The sequence below is a fragment of the Lemur catta genome, chromosome 3, assembly GCF_020740605.2.
Source record: "Lemur catta isolate mLemCat1 chromosome 3, mLemCat1.pri, whole genome shotgun sequence".
Classification (NCBI taxonomy): domain Eukaryota; kingdom Metazoa; phylum Chordata; class Mammalia; order Primates; family Lemuridae; genus Lemur; species Lemur catta.
Window position 1 is genome coordinate 113,546,511 of NC_059130.1, and position 15,343 is coordinate 113,561,853.

Sequence of the window (15,343 nt, forward strand, 5' to 3'; positions counted from 1 at the left end):
GTAGGACTAAAACAATACTTTAGTTTGTTTGATGGTAACTTGTTTTTGCTCTTAGCTAACAGCCAAATTCCGCTTCTGTACACAAAGCTTGCTTGCTTATTGCTTGGTTACGATAAAGAGGCCAGCTGTGCAGGGCGAATGTCCTTGGGGAAAAAAAATCTCCTGGGAAGGAATCTCTTATGGGAAATAACTAGCAACAGACTCCAGCAAAAAAAAAGTATAAAAGCTTTGTTTTTACCCCAGGGCGGGGTCCTGGTTCGTACAGAGACCACTGCGTTGGTGCTCTGGGACTTGGACCCTAGCTCGAGCTAGTCAATAAAAAAAACTCCTTTGCTTTTTACAGCCTCAGTGACTCTGTCTTTCTGTTCCCAGGGCCGAGGGAAACCGGCTCTAACAATACCATGATTGGTTAATCCTTGCATGTATCGATAGACATTTGGGTGGTTTTCAGTTTGTAGCTAGTACAAATCAAGTGCTATGGACATTTATGTACAATCAATACAAATAAATGAGAAGGAAAAAAAGACCTAAAGGAACAGAGTTGGATCTGGAAAGAATCAAACATATTTAATCATCCTCTAACTAAGGAAACTGGTCCGTAGTGTATAAAAGAATGGAGAGAGGTGGTAGGGATTTTGTACATGGGAATCCATGAGGAAGGAGCTACTGAAGCTTAGGGCTGGCGGGAGGGCTTCTGGGCTGACCCTCTCGCTTCCCGTGATTCTGGCTGCTGTTCTAGCGATTGAGGTCGCCAGCGTCTCACATCTGGAATTCTGAGCACGTTGCAGAAGCAATAGAAAGGTAAGAGCGTCAGGCTCCATAACTGCTTATGAGCAAGTACATTTCTGCTCCACAAGTTTTCAGTTTAGCAAGGCTATTTTTACCACCACATTGTGCCCCACTGAAATTTAAGTGTATCACCACTGTGGAAACAAATTTCCTCAATGTTGAACTTTATCATTGAATAAAATATCATTCAGGATAGTGTCAGATGATTCACCTTTGATAAAATGACCTTCCAAAAGCATAGAGGAAATATTTAAGACTCTTACGGTATAAACAGGGAAAGTTAAAGGGATGGAAAGGAAGGTAGGATTTTTATGCTTCAACTTGTAAAATGATGCCACCAGTAGACCGTCCTAAGTTAGGTAGGTATAATGTAACACTTGGAGTAACCATTTAAAAAGCTGTACAAAGAGATATACTCAAAAACACTGTCGTAAAATCAAACTCTTAAAAAACATTTCAATTACCTGACAGGAAAGGAGGAGAAGAAAAAGAGAGAAACAAAAAAACAGAGAACAAAGAAAACAAAAAGTAAAATGGCACACTTAAACGCAAATGGTCTAAATCTACCACTGAAAAGACAGAGTTTGGCACAGTGGATTAAACAACGTGACCTAAGTATATGCTTTCTATAGAGACTCACTTCAAATACCATGATACAGATAGATTGAAAGTAAAAGGAAGGAACAAGATAAATCATGAAAACTAACCAAAAGAAAGCAGTAATGGCATAGTAATGTCAGATAAAGTAGACTTCAGAATAAAGAAAATTATCAGGGACAGAGGTCATTATATAATGGTTTTAAAAAGGTCAATTCACCAAGAAGGCACAGCAACCTAAATGTGTAAGCACCAAACAGAGCTACCAAAACAGGTAAAGCAAAAACTGACAGACCTGCAGGTAGAAATAGACAAATCCACCATTAGGGTTGGAGACGTCAACACCCCTCTCTTAACAATTGATAGAACAACTACTCAGAAAATCAGCAAGAATATAGAAGAATTCAAAAAAGCCATCAACCATCAAGTCTATTCAGCATCTGTAGGACCCTTCACCCAACAGCACTATGTTGACTGCACCCAGGTTGTGATATTGTGGTACAGCTTTGCAAGAGGTTCCTATTGGAGAAAACTGAGGGAAGCATACAAGGGATCTCTCTGTATTATTTCTTACATCTGAGTATGAGTCTAAAATTATCTCAAAATGTAAAAGTTTAATTTAAAAAAGAACAACTGTCCTTCCCATTTAAAAGTAGTCAAAGAGGGGCCGGGTGTGGTGGGTCATGCCTATAATCTTAGCACTCTGGGAGGCAAAGGTGGGAGGACTGCTTTAGGTCAAGAGTTCCATACCAGCCTGAGCAAGAGCGAGACTCCATCGATATTAAAAATAGAAAAAATTAGCCAGGCATGGTGGTGCAGGCCTGTAGCCCCAGCTACTTGGGAGGTGGAGGCAAGAGGATTGCTTGAGCCCAGGAATTTGAGGTTGCAGTGAGCTGTGGTGATGCCACGGCACTCCAGCCAGGGCAACAGAGTGAGACTCTGTCTCAAAAAAAAAAAAAGTAGAGATGTTGTACCTGTTAATCCTATAGTCCTAACTAAGATCTGTATTTAGGGTGTACAAAACATAATCCCAGGCTTTAAAACTCTATTTTGATTGATTCTGGCAAAGATTATCAATAGATGAAAGCATAAGATGAAAGACTGATGGGGAACTCTACAGTGGAGGGAGCAGGCTGGCACCACCTGAAGGCACTGCTTGATCTCAGCGTTGCTGGGAGTGGGTGGACCACGCTGTCTGTGCTTCCCCGATGGGATGCGTCGGGAAGTACACGGCATCACTGAAGAAGTATGCTTACCAAAAAACCAAAAACAAAACAAACAAAATATAAGCTGAACTAGAAGGTGATCTAGCCTTTACCACTAACTTCAATCTGTCAAAAATTACCAGAGGACAGAAGAACAAGTTAGATGAAACCATGTCTATGGAAACGGATCATGGCACATTCTATAGCCAAACTGATGGGTCTTTTCAACAAGCAAATACACGGACTGGGGGAGAGCTCAGTAGGACTGCTGTGGTTTAAAATAGACACTAGAGGATGGGCGTGGTGGCTCACACCTGTAATCCCAGCACTTGGGGAGGCTGAAGTAGGTGGATCACTCCCAGGCATGAGTTGGAAACCAGCCTGAGCAACATTTCGAGACCCCGTCTCTACAAAAGCTGCACTCTCGGGCAACAGAGTGAGACCTTGTCTCTAAATAAATAAATAAATAGAAAAGAAAATAGACACAAGAAATACAGTATAATAACCAAATACAATGTATAAATCATGTTTGGATCCTAATTGAAACCAACTGAAACATACTTTTTAAAAAACAATCAGCAATATTTGAAAATGGACCTAGTATTAAGTGATACCAAAAATTGTTAATTTTATTAATGTGATAATGGCATTATAGTTATGTAAAAAATTGTCTGTTGTTACCCACTGAAATATGTTGGGATAACTAGTTTGTCCAGTACAATGTTAAATAAAAGTGGTGAGAGCAGGCATCATTGCCTGGTTCCCAATCTTAGGGGGAAAGCTTTCTGATTTCACCATTAAATATAAAGTTAGCTGTAGGTTTTTTGTATATGTCCTTTATCAGTTTGAAGACTTCTCCTCTAATCCCAGTTTGCTTAAAGTTATTTTTTTCCTCTTATAAATAGGCATTACATTTTGTTAGATGCTTTCTCTCCATCTATTGAGATGATCATATGGGTTTTATTTTATAGCCTGTTAGTGTAGTAAATTATATCGATTGGCTTTCAAATCCTAAGCCAACCTTGTATTCCTGGAATGAAACTAATTTAATCATGATGTGTTGTTATTTTTATATCCTAGTATTTGATTTGCTAAATTTTAAAAGTATTGTGTCTAGATTCATGAAGGATATTTGTCTATAGTTTCTTTTCTTGTAACATCTTTATCTCATTTGGTATCTGGGTAATACTGGCCTGAGAAGATGAATTGAGAAGTGATCCCTCCTCTTCTATTTACTGGAAAGATTTCTGTAGAATTGGTATAGTTTCTTCCCTAAGTGATCTGTAGAATTTATCATTGAAGCCATGTAGACCTAGAATTTCGTGGGGATTTTTTTTTACTAAGAATTCAATATCTTTAACAGATGATGATCCAGGTTATCTTTTTCTTCTTTGGTGGGCCTTGGTAGTTTGTGTTTTTGAAGGAAATTTCACATTTCATCTAATTAATCAAATTTATTGGCATAAAGGTATTCGTAATATTCCCTTATTGCCATTTTAATTTCTGTAAGATTTCCAGTGATGTCTCTTCTTCTCTTTCTGATGTAGTTAATCCATGTATTCTCTCTTTTATTCCTGATCGGTCTAGCTAGAGGTTTATCAACTGTATTGGTCGGTTTATAGAATCTACTTCTGGGTTTATTGATTTTTTCTATTGTTTTTCTGTTTTCTATTTTATTTATTTTGGCTTTTATCTTTACTATTTCCTTCCTTCTGCTAACTTTGGGTTTACTTGTTTCTTCTATTTCTGGTGTCTTCAAGTGGAAGCTTAAATTATTGATTTGAGATATTTCTTGTTTTATAGTATGTTCAAATAGGGCTATAAATTCCCCTCTTAGCACTACTGTAGCTGCATTTCAGAAAATTTGATATGTCATGTTTTCACTTTCATTCAGCTGAAAATTGCTTCTAATTTCCCTTGTGATTACATCTTTGATCCATGGACTATGTACAAGTAGTTATTTAATTTCCAAACATTTGGGGATTTCCCAGATATCATTCTTTATTTTTTTCTAGTGGAATTTCACTGAGCTCAGAGACACACTTTGTGTTTTGTTTTTTGTTTTATTTTGAGACAGAGTCTCGCTTTGTTGCCCGTGGCGTCAGCCTAGCTCACAGCAACCTCAAACTCCTGGGCTTAAGCAATCCTACTGCCTCAGCCTCCCGAGTAGCTGGGACTACAGGCATGTGCCACCATGCCTGGCTAATTTTTTTTTCTATATATATTTTAGTTGGCCAGATAATTTCTTTCTATTTTTAGTAAGGACGGGGGTCTCACTCTTGCTGGTCTCGAACTCCTGACCTCTAGCGATCCACCCACCTTGGCATCCCAGAGTGCTAGAATTACAGGCAGGAGCCACCGCATCCGGCCAGAGACACATTTTGTATCACTTAAATACTTTAAATTTATTAAGATTTGTTTTATGCTCCCAAATATGGTATAGCTTGGTGAATTGACACTTGAAATGAATGCATATTGTGCTGTTAGATATTCTATTAATGTTCAGTCAAGTTAGTTAATAGTGTTGTTCAAGTCTTGTATACCTTTACTGAGTTTCTGTAAATTATAACTAATATTTGTTATGCCATTACTGAGAAAGGAGTGTTGAAATTTCTAACTATAAGTTCATCTTTGTCTATTTCTTCTTTAATTCTATTATTGTTTCATGTATTTTGATGCTTTATTATCAGGTGCATACACATTTAGGATTATGTCCTCTTGATTAATTGACCTCTTTGTCATTATGCTATGGCCCTCTTTGTCTTTGATAGTATTCTTTGTTCTGAAATCTACTTTGTCTGATATTCATGTAACCTCTCCAACTTTTTTTTACTTAGTTTTGTCAAGGTATGTCTTTTCCCATCCTTTCACTTTTAACCTATCTCTGTATGTTTCAGCAGGTTTCTCGTACTTCGTACTTCTCATATACTTGGGTTTTACATTTTTATCTAATATGACAATCTCTGCCTTTTACTTGGAGGTGTTTATATACTTTATATTTAATGCAAATAGTGATATGATTGGGCTTAAAACTATCTTGCTATTTGTTTTTTTCATTTGTTTCATTTGTTTGTTTCATTTAATTTTTTCATACCCCATCGTTGTTGACCTGAACACACTGTTTATTTTGCCTTCACTTTTCAAAGGCGTTTTCACGTAGGGATACAATTCAAAGCTGACAGTTCTCTTCTTTCAACACTTTAAGCGTGTCGCCCCCCAGGGATGCCGTCTGGGACCCCACAGCAGGCGCGACAGCCCTTGGGCCACCCGCCCGCTAAGCGCCCTCAGGAAGCGGACACACGCGGGGACAGCAGGGGGCGGGGCCAAGGGAGGCGGGGCGTCGTGGCCGGGAAGCCTGAGGCGTTCGCTGGGCAAATTCTGGACCCAGTTCGGCCCTGGGGACCTGCGGCCAAGCCACAGCCATCCCGCCGCTGACGCCGCGAAGGTGTAGACGGTTTCCAAACTCTGCGGAGTGGCGTGCGCTGGGGGTGTGGGCGGTTTTGCCCCGCCCCCGGGTCACCCCGCCCCCGGGTCACCCCGCCCCGCTCGCCCCGCCCAAATCCTTTCAGTCGCCACCGCGGCCCCAGCGGAGGCTCATGCTGCTGACCGACGCACGTCACACCTGAGCTTTCGGAGTCCCCGCCGCCGCCGTCATGTCCCGACAGCTGTCGCAGGCCCGGCCCGGCACGGTGCTGGGCGCCATGGAGATGGGGCGCCGCATGGACGCCCCCGCCAGCGCCGCGGCCGTGCGCGCCTTCCTGGACCGCGGCCACACGGAGATCGACACGGCCTTCGTGTACACCGACGGCCAGTCCGAGACCATCCTGGGCGGCCTGGGGCTCGGGCTGGGCGGCAGCCGCTGCAGAGGTAAGGGTCGCCCCGGACCGCCCCCTGCACCCTGCCGAGCTCATCCTGTCCCCAGCCGTGCACCGCCCTGCCCCAGCTTCGTCCCCACACCCTGCCCCTGACACCCCTAAGTTCTGTGAACCCCGGGCTCCTCAAACACATCTGGCTCAGGACAACTGGGCTGTGCTTTGCCCCGACTCCTGTCCTCCCCTCTTCCCTTCCTGAAAGGTAGCCCCATACCCTCCCGCAGCGACTCCCACCCCAAGTCTGGCCTGGAACGACTTGGCCAACCCCTCTCTGGGGCTCTGAAAACGCTGGAGTCTGGCACTGTCAGCCCCCCACCCCACACCCCAACCCAGTCCCTCCCAGGTGCCCCTGATGCCTAATCTGCAGATATCCTGCTCTTATCACCCTGCCACTCCCTGGCACACCCCCAGGTCAGACTTTGGAACAGGCTGGTGATCTGCTTTCTGCTTGGTCATGCCAGCCTTGCTCTGGTCCCTAGACTTTGCTCTGGGTGCCCTGTTGTGTTGGCAGCGCTTCCCTCCTCACCAGGGTGGCAGTGCCTGGGAGCCTTTGGAGCGCCCCCAGGCAGGATGGGGGAGTGGGGTGGGACAGAATCTGACTGCCCTCTCAGTGCCAGGCTCTTCCCCAGGCTATGTGAGACAGCTGGACACTAAGCCCCTGCAGGAAGCTCCGATTCTAGAGCTGGCTGGGGACCCTGAGGGAGCCCTTCCTGGGCGGGGGCCAGTGAAGAAAGAACCGAGAGGAGGTTGCCAGGGGTGTTGGTGTGCAGAGGCAGTGAGATTTGGCACTCCCCAGGGTGTTGGAGTAGGCAGATGTGGTTCAAGGGGAGGCTGTGTGTGCGGGGCAGGGGAGCAGCCCTCAGTCTGATGCCGTTTCAGTTTCCTGGGGTGGTGCCTGGTAGGCACAGAGTGAGGGTTCAGAAATGCCAGCGGCTACTTTGTTCTTCATGTTATCACTCTGCCTCCGTCCATTCTTCGTCTGGTGGAGGGTCTTGTTCTGTTTCTCTTCTGATTCACAGTCAGCATGGTGGGTGCGGAACAAAAGGAAAAGATGCCTGCAGCTCAGTGCCACCGTCTTTCTAGACCACCCGGTGCATCTCACCAAGAACTCTGATCTCGATTTTTTCCCCCTTCTCGAATTCCTCCTTCTCTTCCATCTGTGAGGCCAGGGCTAGCTGGGCCAAGTCTGCAGAACCCAGGTCTGAGGTTAAGTTCACATCAAGATGGGGAGGGATGGTGGTGGAATGGAAAGATTCTAAGCGAGTAGTCCCTCCAACCTGCCGTCTCCCAGGTCTCAAGGGCTGCAGTGACTGCCCACCTGCCAGCCCAAGTGACTTCCCAAGCATGAAAAATGGGAAGAGGACTCTCCACTCACCCATCAGTTCAGCCAGCTAGGATTACTAACAGGGGGCAGGGAGACAGCACTGAGTTCGCTTCTGACTCACTTGAAAGGCCAACCCTTGGGCTGTTCTTCTGGGGGTGGGGTGTCTCTAATTGATCCCTGCCTTTCCTGCCCAGGGGCCCAAGGTGGCACCTCTTGCATCTCTTTCCTGAATTCCTGTTGCTGTCTCTTTAGTGGTTTCCCCATTTCCAGACGTGCTCTCTGTCCATGCTGCATTCAGAGTCATCTTTCAAAACTACAAGGCTGACCACTTAGCTCCCCGACGTAAAAGCCTCCAGAGGCCCCCCACAGCCTCCTAAAGTCCACACTCCACGGGCACCAGTCAAGTAGGAAGCAGGTCACATGCCTATTCTGAAGTCTGGGCTGTGCCAGAGAATGCCATCTGACCTGTGGCCCATTCTTTTGCCGTGTGGGCCTCCATGTACCTGGGGCTTTGGAAGCACCCTGTGCATCTCCTTGCCTCCCTGACTCTGAAGTGGCCTCTGAGACTGTGAGTCCTTGAGGGTGGGAGTCACCTCTAGCACCAGGCCTGGCACATCCAGTTACCCCATAATAATCACCATGGTGATGACATCAGCAGCTCAAAATGAGCACTTTTTATTTTTTATTTTTTGGAGAAAGAGTCTCACTCTCTCACCCTAGGCTGAAGTGCAGTGACATCATCATAGCTCACTGTAACCTGAAACTCCTGGGCTTAAGCGATCCTCCTGCCTCAGCATCTGGAGCAGCTGGGACTACAGGCACATACCATGATGCCTGGCTAACAGACTTTGTAGAGTCAGGGTCTCGCTATGTTGCCCAGGCTGGTCTTGAACTCCTGGGCTCAAGCAGTCCTGCCTCAGCCTCCCAAAGTGCTAGGATTATACGTATAAGCCACCGCGCCTGGCCCAAAATGAGCACTTTTATCCAAGTTCTGGTCAATCCTCAGGACCTCCCTACAAGACAGCACCATTTTCACTCTCATTAGGGTTGAGACTCAGACAGGTTAAGTAACTTGGTGAAGGTCACAGAGCTAGTAATGGCAGAGCTGGGATTTTAACTCAGCTCCCTTAAGCATTACACTAGACCCCCTTCCAGTGTTTGATATACTGTCCTGAACTTACCTTTCTCTCCCCACAAAGTGAAAATTGCTACCAAGGCCATTCCATTGTTTGGAAACTCACTGAAGCCTGACAGTCTCCGGTCCCAGCTGGAGACATCATTGAAGAGGCTGCAGTGCCCCCGGGTGGACCTCTTCTACCTGCACATGCCAGACCACAGCACCCCGGTGGAAGAGACGCTGCGCGCCTGCCACCAGCTGCACCAGGAGGTGAGGGCGGCCCGCTGCTCTTCTCCTTATCCTGATACTACTCAGGAGGGTGGAGGTGCCAAGGCAGGCCCCAGGCACTGGGAACAGCCTCACTCCCAGGATCCCCCCTCGGGCCTCCCCTTCCTGGTCTCCTGGGCTGCAGTAGGTTCTGACCACAGCCTCACCCCTGCAGGGCAAGTTTGTGGAGCTTGGCCTCTCGAATTATGCCGCCTGGGAGGTGGCTGAGATCTGCACCCTCTGCAAGAGCAACGGCTGGATCCTGCCGACTGTGTACCAGGTGAGGGCCACGGCTGCAGGGGCCTCGGTCTCCAGGGCTCTTGCTGATCCCGGGTTCTCTTTGCCCCTCTGCCTGTCCCTGTGCCCTCTGCATAGCAGCCGCTCTCCTGCTCAAAGCCTGCAGAGGGCTCCCTGGTGCCCTCAGGATGACATCTGAGCTGCTCAGCCCGGCCACTGGGCACCTGCCCACTTCTTGCCTGAGTGTGCACCTTGGTCCCTTCCTTCCCCGACTCCCTGTGCACGTCAGCCTGGAGCACTTCTCCCCTCCTCTCCCTGGGGAAGCACTCAGGTCCCACGTGGATGTCTCTCCTTCTGTCCTTTCTAGACAGCCCAGAGGAGCCTGAGATCCTTTACCACCTTATAATTCATTCTACAAATGTTTGTGCACCTACTTGGCACCAGGTGCTGGTCACGGAACTGACTAGTGTATTACAATTGCCTCTTTACTCAAAATACTCATTTACCTTCTACCTTACTATGGAATCTTTGAGGGAAGGAACCTGTTCTTTTGGCTTACGGATCCAAATCTGACAACCAGCCCATAGTTGGTGCCATAAAATTTGGCCAAATAAGTGAATATTCCTTGGGCACAAGCCCCCTTCACCACTAAGTATATGCCCAGGTTGTTAAGGTCCTGGAATTGTTAAGGTCTGAATTGAGGGTTCTACAAGGGTAAATTTCCCCTGACACATCCACCCTATCCAGCTGTCCCCTCTCCCTGCAGGGCATGTACAATGTCACCACCCGGAAGGTGGAAACGGAGCTCTTCCCCTGCCTCAGACACTTTGGATTGAGGTTCTATGCCTTCAACCCTTTGGCTGGTATGTGCTGCCATGGGCCAGGCTCCTCCTGGGGTGGGAGGGCATTCCCGGCCCTGTCTCTGCCTGTTCCTGACCCATAGATGCCGAGCCCAGGAGCTGGGAAGCAGGGAGGCGTTGACAAGATGCTGGGCTGCGTCCTCCATCCCTCCTCGGTCCCTCCCCATCTCCTAGTCCAGCACCCCTGGGGTGTGGCACCCCTGGGAGCAACCTGGGCCAGGGGTCTGAATGCAGCCTTCCTGCAGGGGGCCTGCTGACCGGCAAGTACAAGTATGAGGACAAGGACAAGAAACAACCCGCGGGCCGTTTCTTTGGGAGTAACGTGGCTGAGATCTACAGGAATCGGTGAGCGGGGGATGTCTGCCTTGGGATGCCGGGTATGGAGGGATCCCCCTTATCCGAAATGAAGTTCTAGGCTGCCTTCCTAGGGCGTAAGGGTAAGGCCTTCGCTTGCTGCCTGTACCTACATCTCTTGATTCCTGCTGGATTATGAAACTCTCTGTGGGGTTTCCTCTTGTTTCCTTGGGGCCTCCTGAGGAAATGGGGCTCCCTGGGCCTTATAGTCTGCAGCTCTTCCTGAAACATCACCTGCTGAGAAGGAGAGAAAGAACCCAGGGTGGAGCTCAGGAGGCCTGGGCCGAGTCCCGCCCCATCTTAGCTTCGTTTGTGTCACTGGGTGCCATAGTGGGGTTCAGGAGTCCTCAGGAATCAACAGTCGGTGAGGGCTCTGGTGAGGGAGCCAGTCTGCTGGGGGGTTCTGAGACCCCGTGAAGTAGGAGACCCCTGGCTAGAGAGGACGCTGGCCCCTCAGGGCTTCATGGACTGGGGTTTGGGTGCCTGCCCTGGGGTGAGGTACTGACCCTTGTGCCATCGTCCCCATCTGCCCAGCTTCTGGAAGGAGGACCACTTTCAGGCCATTGCTCTGATGGAGAAGGCCCTGCAGGCCACTTACGGTGCCAACGCCCCCAGCATGACCTCGGCCACCCTGCGGTGGATGTACCACCACTCCCAGCTGCAGGTAACCAGCCGCCCCCGGGTGCTGCTGCCCTTCTAGGGGAGCTAGAATGACCTTTGGGACTGCAAAAGAGTTTGTTTTCTCTATTCCTCTGAAATTTCTCTGCCTTCCAGTCTTCTTGGGCATTCTTCCCATTGTTTGCTGATGTTGTCTATGTGCCAGGCTTTGTAACAAGGGCTTTATAAACATGGGTTTCATTATCCCTTAGGCCTCATGCAGTATGATTATCCCAGGGTTACTGCGGAGGGAACTGGGGTTCACACAGCTATTAAGGGGACAGAAATTTTAACACAGGTTTAACCGTAAGACCTACTAGTCTCCCTCCTCTGGTGGGAGCTGGGGCTTCCTCTCTCTTGCTGTCCCCTGTCTTCCTGGTTCAAACTTTTCTCCAGCTTCAGCTTTGGAGGTGGCATAGTGTCGGACATATGTATACAGTAGGTGCTCAGTAAATGGGAGCTAAGTGAGTCACATAAGTTTTAACACCCATAACCACTCTGAAAGTCAAGAAAATGGAGTCTCCAAGAGACACTTAGCCCTATTGTCACAGCTTTGGGGTTCAGAGCCGGGCTGTGAAGGTAGGTCCATCTCGGTGAGGCATGTGGGGGCAGGGGAAAGAATGCAGGTCTCAAGTCACATCATTACAGCTGTCAAAGCACCTGCGGTTCTTTCTGGATGCACAGGATACACATAGACACGGAGCGCAGGTCTTGGGAGGGCCGTGTGAGTGGAGGCGTTCGTTGTGCAGAAGGGTGTTGACCTGTGGCCGTCTCCCCTTGCAGGGTGCCCGTGGGGACGCGGTCATCCTGGGCATGTCCAGCCTGGAGCAGCTGGAGCAGAACTTGGCAGCCACTGAGGAAGGGCCCCTGGAGCCGGCTGTCGTGGACGCCTTTGAGCAAGCCTGGCACCTGGTAGCCCACGAGTGTCCCAACTACTTCCGCTAGGTCCTGTCGTGGCTCAAGCTGCCACAGGCCTTTCTCCTTTTTCTCTCACTCTGGCCAATCTCTGCCTTAAGCCGATGTAGCAGGGTCTTTCGTGATTGTCTGGATCCGTGCACTGTTTTTCTAGATTCCCGTCTTGCTCCCCGTTGCCTTCACACCATGGAAGGGCTGGGGCTGCGTCCTGCCCGGGCCTCTCCTACCTGAATAAAGTAGGCACTTGACCTGGCTGTGGCCCAGGCCTGCAGTGAACCCCACACACTTGTCTTCTCTGGTGCTCACGTGTTTCCCAGCCTGCCTGGGGACTGCGAGAAAGGGGCTGAACCACGGGCTGGAGTCTTCAAAGGGGGCAGGGAGTGGGAGGGTCTCAGGAGCACACGGCCCTCCCCAGGGTCTCTTGGGTCCCTGGTTCTGTTCCTTTGTTTTATTAGACAAGGTCTCACTGTGTTTTCCAGGCCTGCGTGCCATTGCACCATCATAGCTCACTGTAACTTTGAATTCCTAGGCCCAAGTGATCCTCTTGCCTCAGAATCCCAATAAGCTGGGACTATAGGCATGCATGAGCACACCCAGCTAATTGCTTTCTTTTTTTTTTTGAGTCAGAGTCTTGCTCTGTTGCCCGGGCTAGAGTGCCATGGCATCAGCCTAGCTCACAGCAACCTCAAACTCCCGGGTTCAAGCAACCCAACTGCCTCAGCCTCCCGATAGCTGGGACTGCAGGCAGTTGAGTGGCTGCTGGGGCCAACCTTCTTCTGTCCCTTTTCTGACTCTTTTTTGGCCCATGGTTAAAAGCCACCGCTTTCCAAGTACCATTCCTAGAGGCAACTTTCTAAACTCTTACAGCTTTCTTTCCCTCCGGCAGTTACTGTGGTATCTCTAAAGCACACACTTAACTCATCACATTTAGACAGCATCTGTGGACGGCTAGAGAGCTCCTAATCTTTCTAGACTTACGGAAGCCAAGTCTCCAAGGTTAATTTCTGTGTACAATATGATTTACTTGCTTGCTTTTTGTTTTCTCCCCCTTGGGAGGAGGGCAAAAGCAAGGCAGGCTTTGTGCAAAAGGCACCAGTACTAGTTTTTTCAAACAGCCAAGAACTCAAGCAGCGGTGTCTGTTAACTAATACGAGCTCCATCTTGCGTGCACTGCTGTGACTTAAATCCTTATCTGGCACCGCGCCCTGGGTTTCTGATAATCCTGGCCAGGTTTAGGAACCATTGTCCCAAGTGCTGGTTCTCAAGGTTTCACACTGCCAGGGCGCAGGCCCCACCCCTGGGGAATCAAGGCCTGTGGGTTCCCCTCTGCTCTTTAGCTTGCAAAGCCTGGCCACACCCCTTACCTACCTCACACTTGGCACTCACTGTGTGGGCCTGGCAGGGGTGTTTCCATTCATCACTGAGTAGATAAGTGAGAGCAGGGCGGGGAGGTGGCTGGGCCAAGGCCACAGAGCCAGGACTGGAGCCTAGGGCTTGTCATGGTTCCTTCAGTCACCCAGGGCACACAGGTGTGGTGCTGCAGTCGCTCAAGGGTCCTGATTTGGGGGATTCTTGCCCACTGCATCCCCTCCACTCACCCCATACTAAAAAGTGCCCTGATGAGGGGCCGAGGAATCTGCATGCATCCTGACACTCAATGTAAAACCTGCACTTGAGACTTGAGACAACACTGGTCCTCGGTATTTCAGGCTGCCTCCTCCTCCACCTGGGGTGCAGGTCGCTGCCTGGGGTGACCCCAGTGTGCTGACCCTGGTGCCACCCTCCCCACATGCCCGACTCTGGAAGCACTTCCAAGCCACTGCCCTGGTGAAGGCCCTGCAGGCTGTTTAAGGCACCAGCGCCCCCGTCATTACCTCAGCTGCCCTGTTGTGGATGTACCATTCGCAGCTGGAGGTAACCAGCCGACCCGGGGTGCTTGGCTTCTTCTTTTAAATTTTGGGGGACACTGTCCCGTTTCCCCAACCCTTCTCCAACCTGGGCATCATATAGTAACGGTTGCCCTTCAGTGAGCACCTGCTAAGGGCCAGGCCTGAAGCAACATACTTCACTGACGCCCACAACCACTCTGCAGAGTAAAGGAAGTTGGAAGCTGAAAGGACATGTCACTAAGCCAGGTTTACCCAGCTGCTGAGCGGCAGGTGGGTGGCCCTGAACTTGGGTCTGTCTGCCACTTGACTGTTGCTAGAGCCCAGGTCTTGGGGAGGGCATGGCTGGAGGGCGTGAGCAGTCGCTGTGCAGAAGTGTGTCAAAGCGCGGCTGTTTCCCCTTGCAGGGTGCCCCCAGGGACATGGTCTTTCTAGCCACTGTGGAAGGGCCGCTAGAGCCAGCTGTTGAGATGCCTTTGACCAAGCCTGGCACCTGGTTGCCCACAAACGTCCCAACTACTTCCTCTAAGCTTAGGCCTGACTCCAGGTGCAGAAGGCACTGTTTGTCACCTCTGTCATCCTCTCCCTCTTGCCAGTTTTGGCCTCAGGCTGACTTAGCCTGTTCTTTCCCTCATCCCAGTGCGCAGATTTGCATTTCCTGTTGAATAAGGCTGGCACCTGACCTGGTGCCCTCAGCCTGCTTCCTGCTGTCCTTCCTCAGGGCTTGGTGTGAAGGGGGCAGGAGTACGGACAAGTTCAAAGGACAGAGGCACTGGGAGGGTGTTGGGGGCACACTGGCCCCAGGGTGCAGCCCGACCTTTCAACAGTGGGGTTGGAGGTGACCCTCTAGTATGCACGAAGGAAAACAAAAGATGGCCCTAGTCCCTGCAGTTTTTCTCTTGTTCAGAACTGCCTTCACTAAATACTCACAAATAGAATAATTTGGCCAAAACCTACTATTGGAGTCACCAAGGATAAAACCTCCCAACATGCTGTGGGACACTTTCAACGCTGGCTCTCAGCTGCAGCAGTGACTTCACTCTCCTCTTAGGTAAAGTCTCCTGTCTTCCCGGCATCCCTCAGGTTCTCAGCCCTGGTCTGGGGGGCGGTATGCGGGGATGTGAGAGGCCTGTGTGTGGAGTAGGAAGGACAGCCAGGGCTGGAGGAGAGACCCCGTCTGCAGAGCCCACTGTCACATGGTCCCGCCGGAGCCACAGGGAAACTGGCTGACAAGGTGAACAAAGGGAATCCCGGGACTCCAAA

At 49.6% G+C, this 15,343-nt stretch overlaps 1 protein-coding gene across 1 annotated transcript; it reads left to right on the top strand.

The window, feature by feature from the left end:
* The first annotated feature begins 6,163 nt into the window (after positions 1–6,163).
* LOC123635908 (aflatoxin B1 aldehyde reductase member 3) lies at positions 6,164–12,475 on the top strand. The gene is made up of 7 exons (XM_045548555.1): positions 6,164–6,458; positions 8,987–9,174; positions 9,347–9,451; positions 10,175–10,271; positions 10,514–10,613; positions 11,157–11,286; positions 12,063–12,475. Exons 1-7 carry the CDS (start codon positions 6,245–6,247, stop codon positions 12,222–12,224), a joined length of 996 nt encoding a protein of 331 aa, XP_045404511.1. The 5' UTR covers positions 6,164–6,244; the 3' UTR covers positions 12,225–12,475.
* The last annotated feature ends 2,868 nt before the right edge of the window (positions 12,476–15,343 follow it).

Coding starts and splice junctions, on each gene's coding strand:
- LOC123635908 (XM_045548555.1), top strand. CDS start 6,245: ATGTCCCGACAGCTGTCGCAGGCCCGGCCCGGCACGGTGCTGGGCGCC. Junction 6,459..8,986: donor GGGCGGCAGCCGCTGCAGAG/GTAAGGGTCGCC, acceptor CTCCCCACAAAG/TGAAAATTGCTACCAAGGCC. Junction 9,452..10,174: donor TCCTGCCGACTGTGTACCAG/GTGAGGGCCACG, acceptor CTCTCCCTGCAG/GGCATGTACAATGTCACCAC.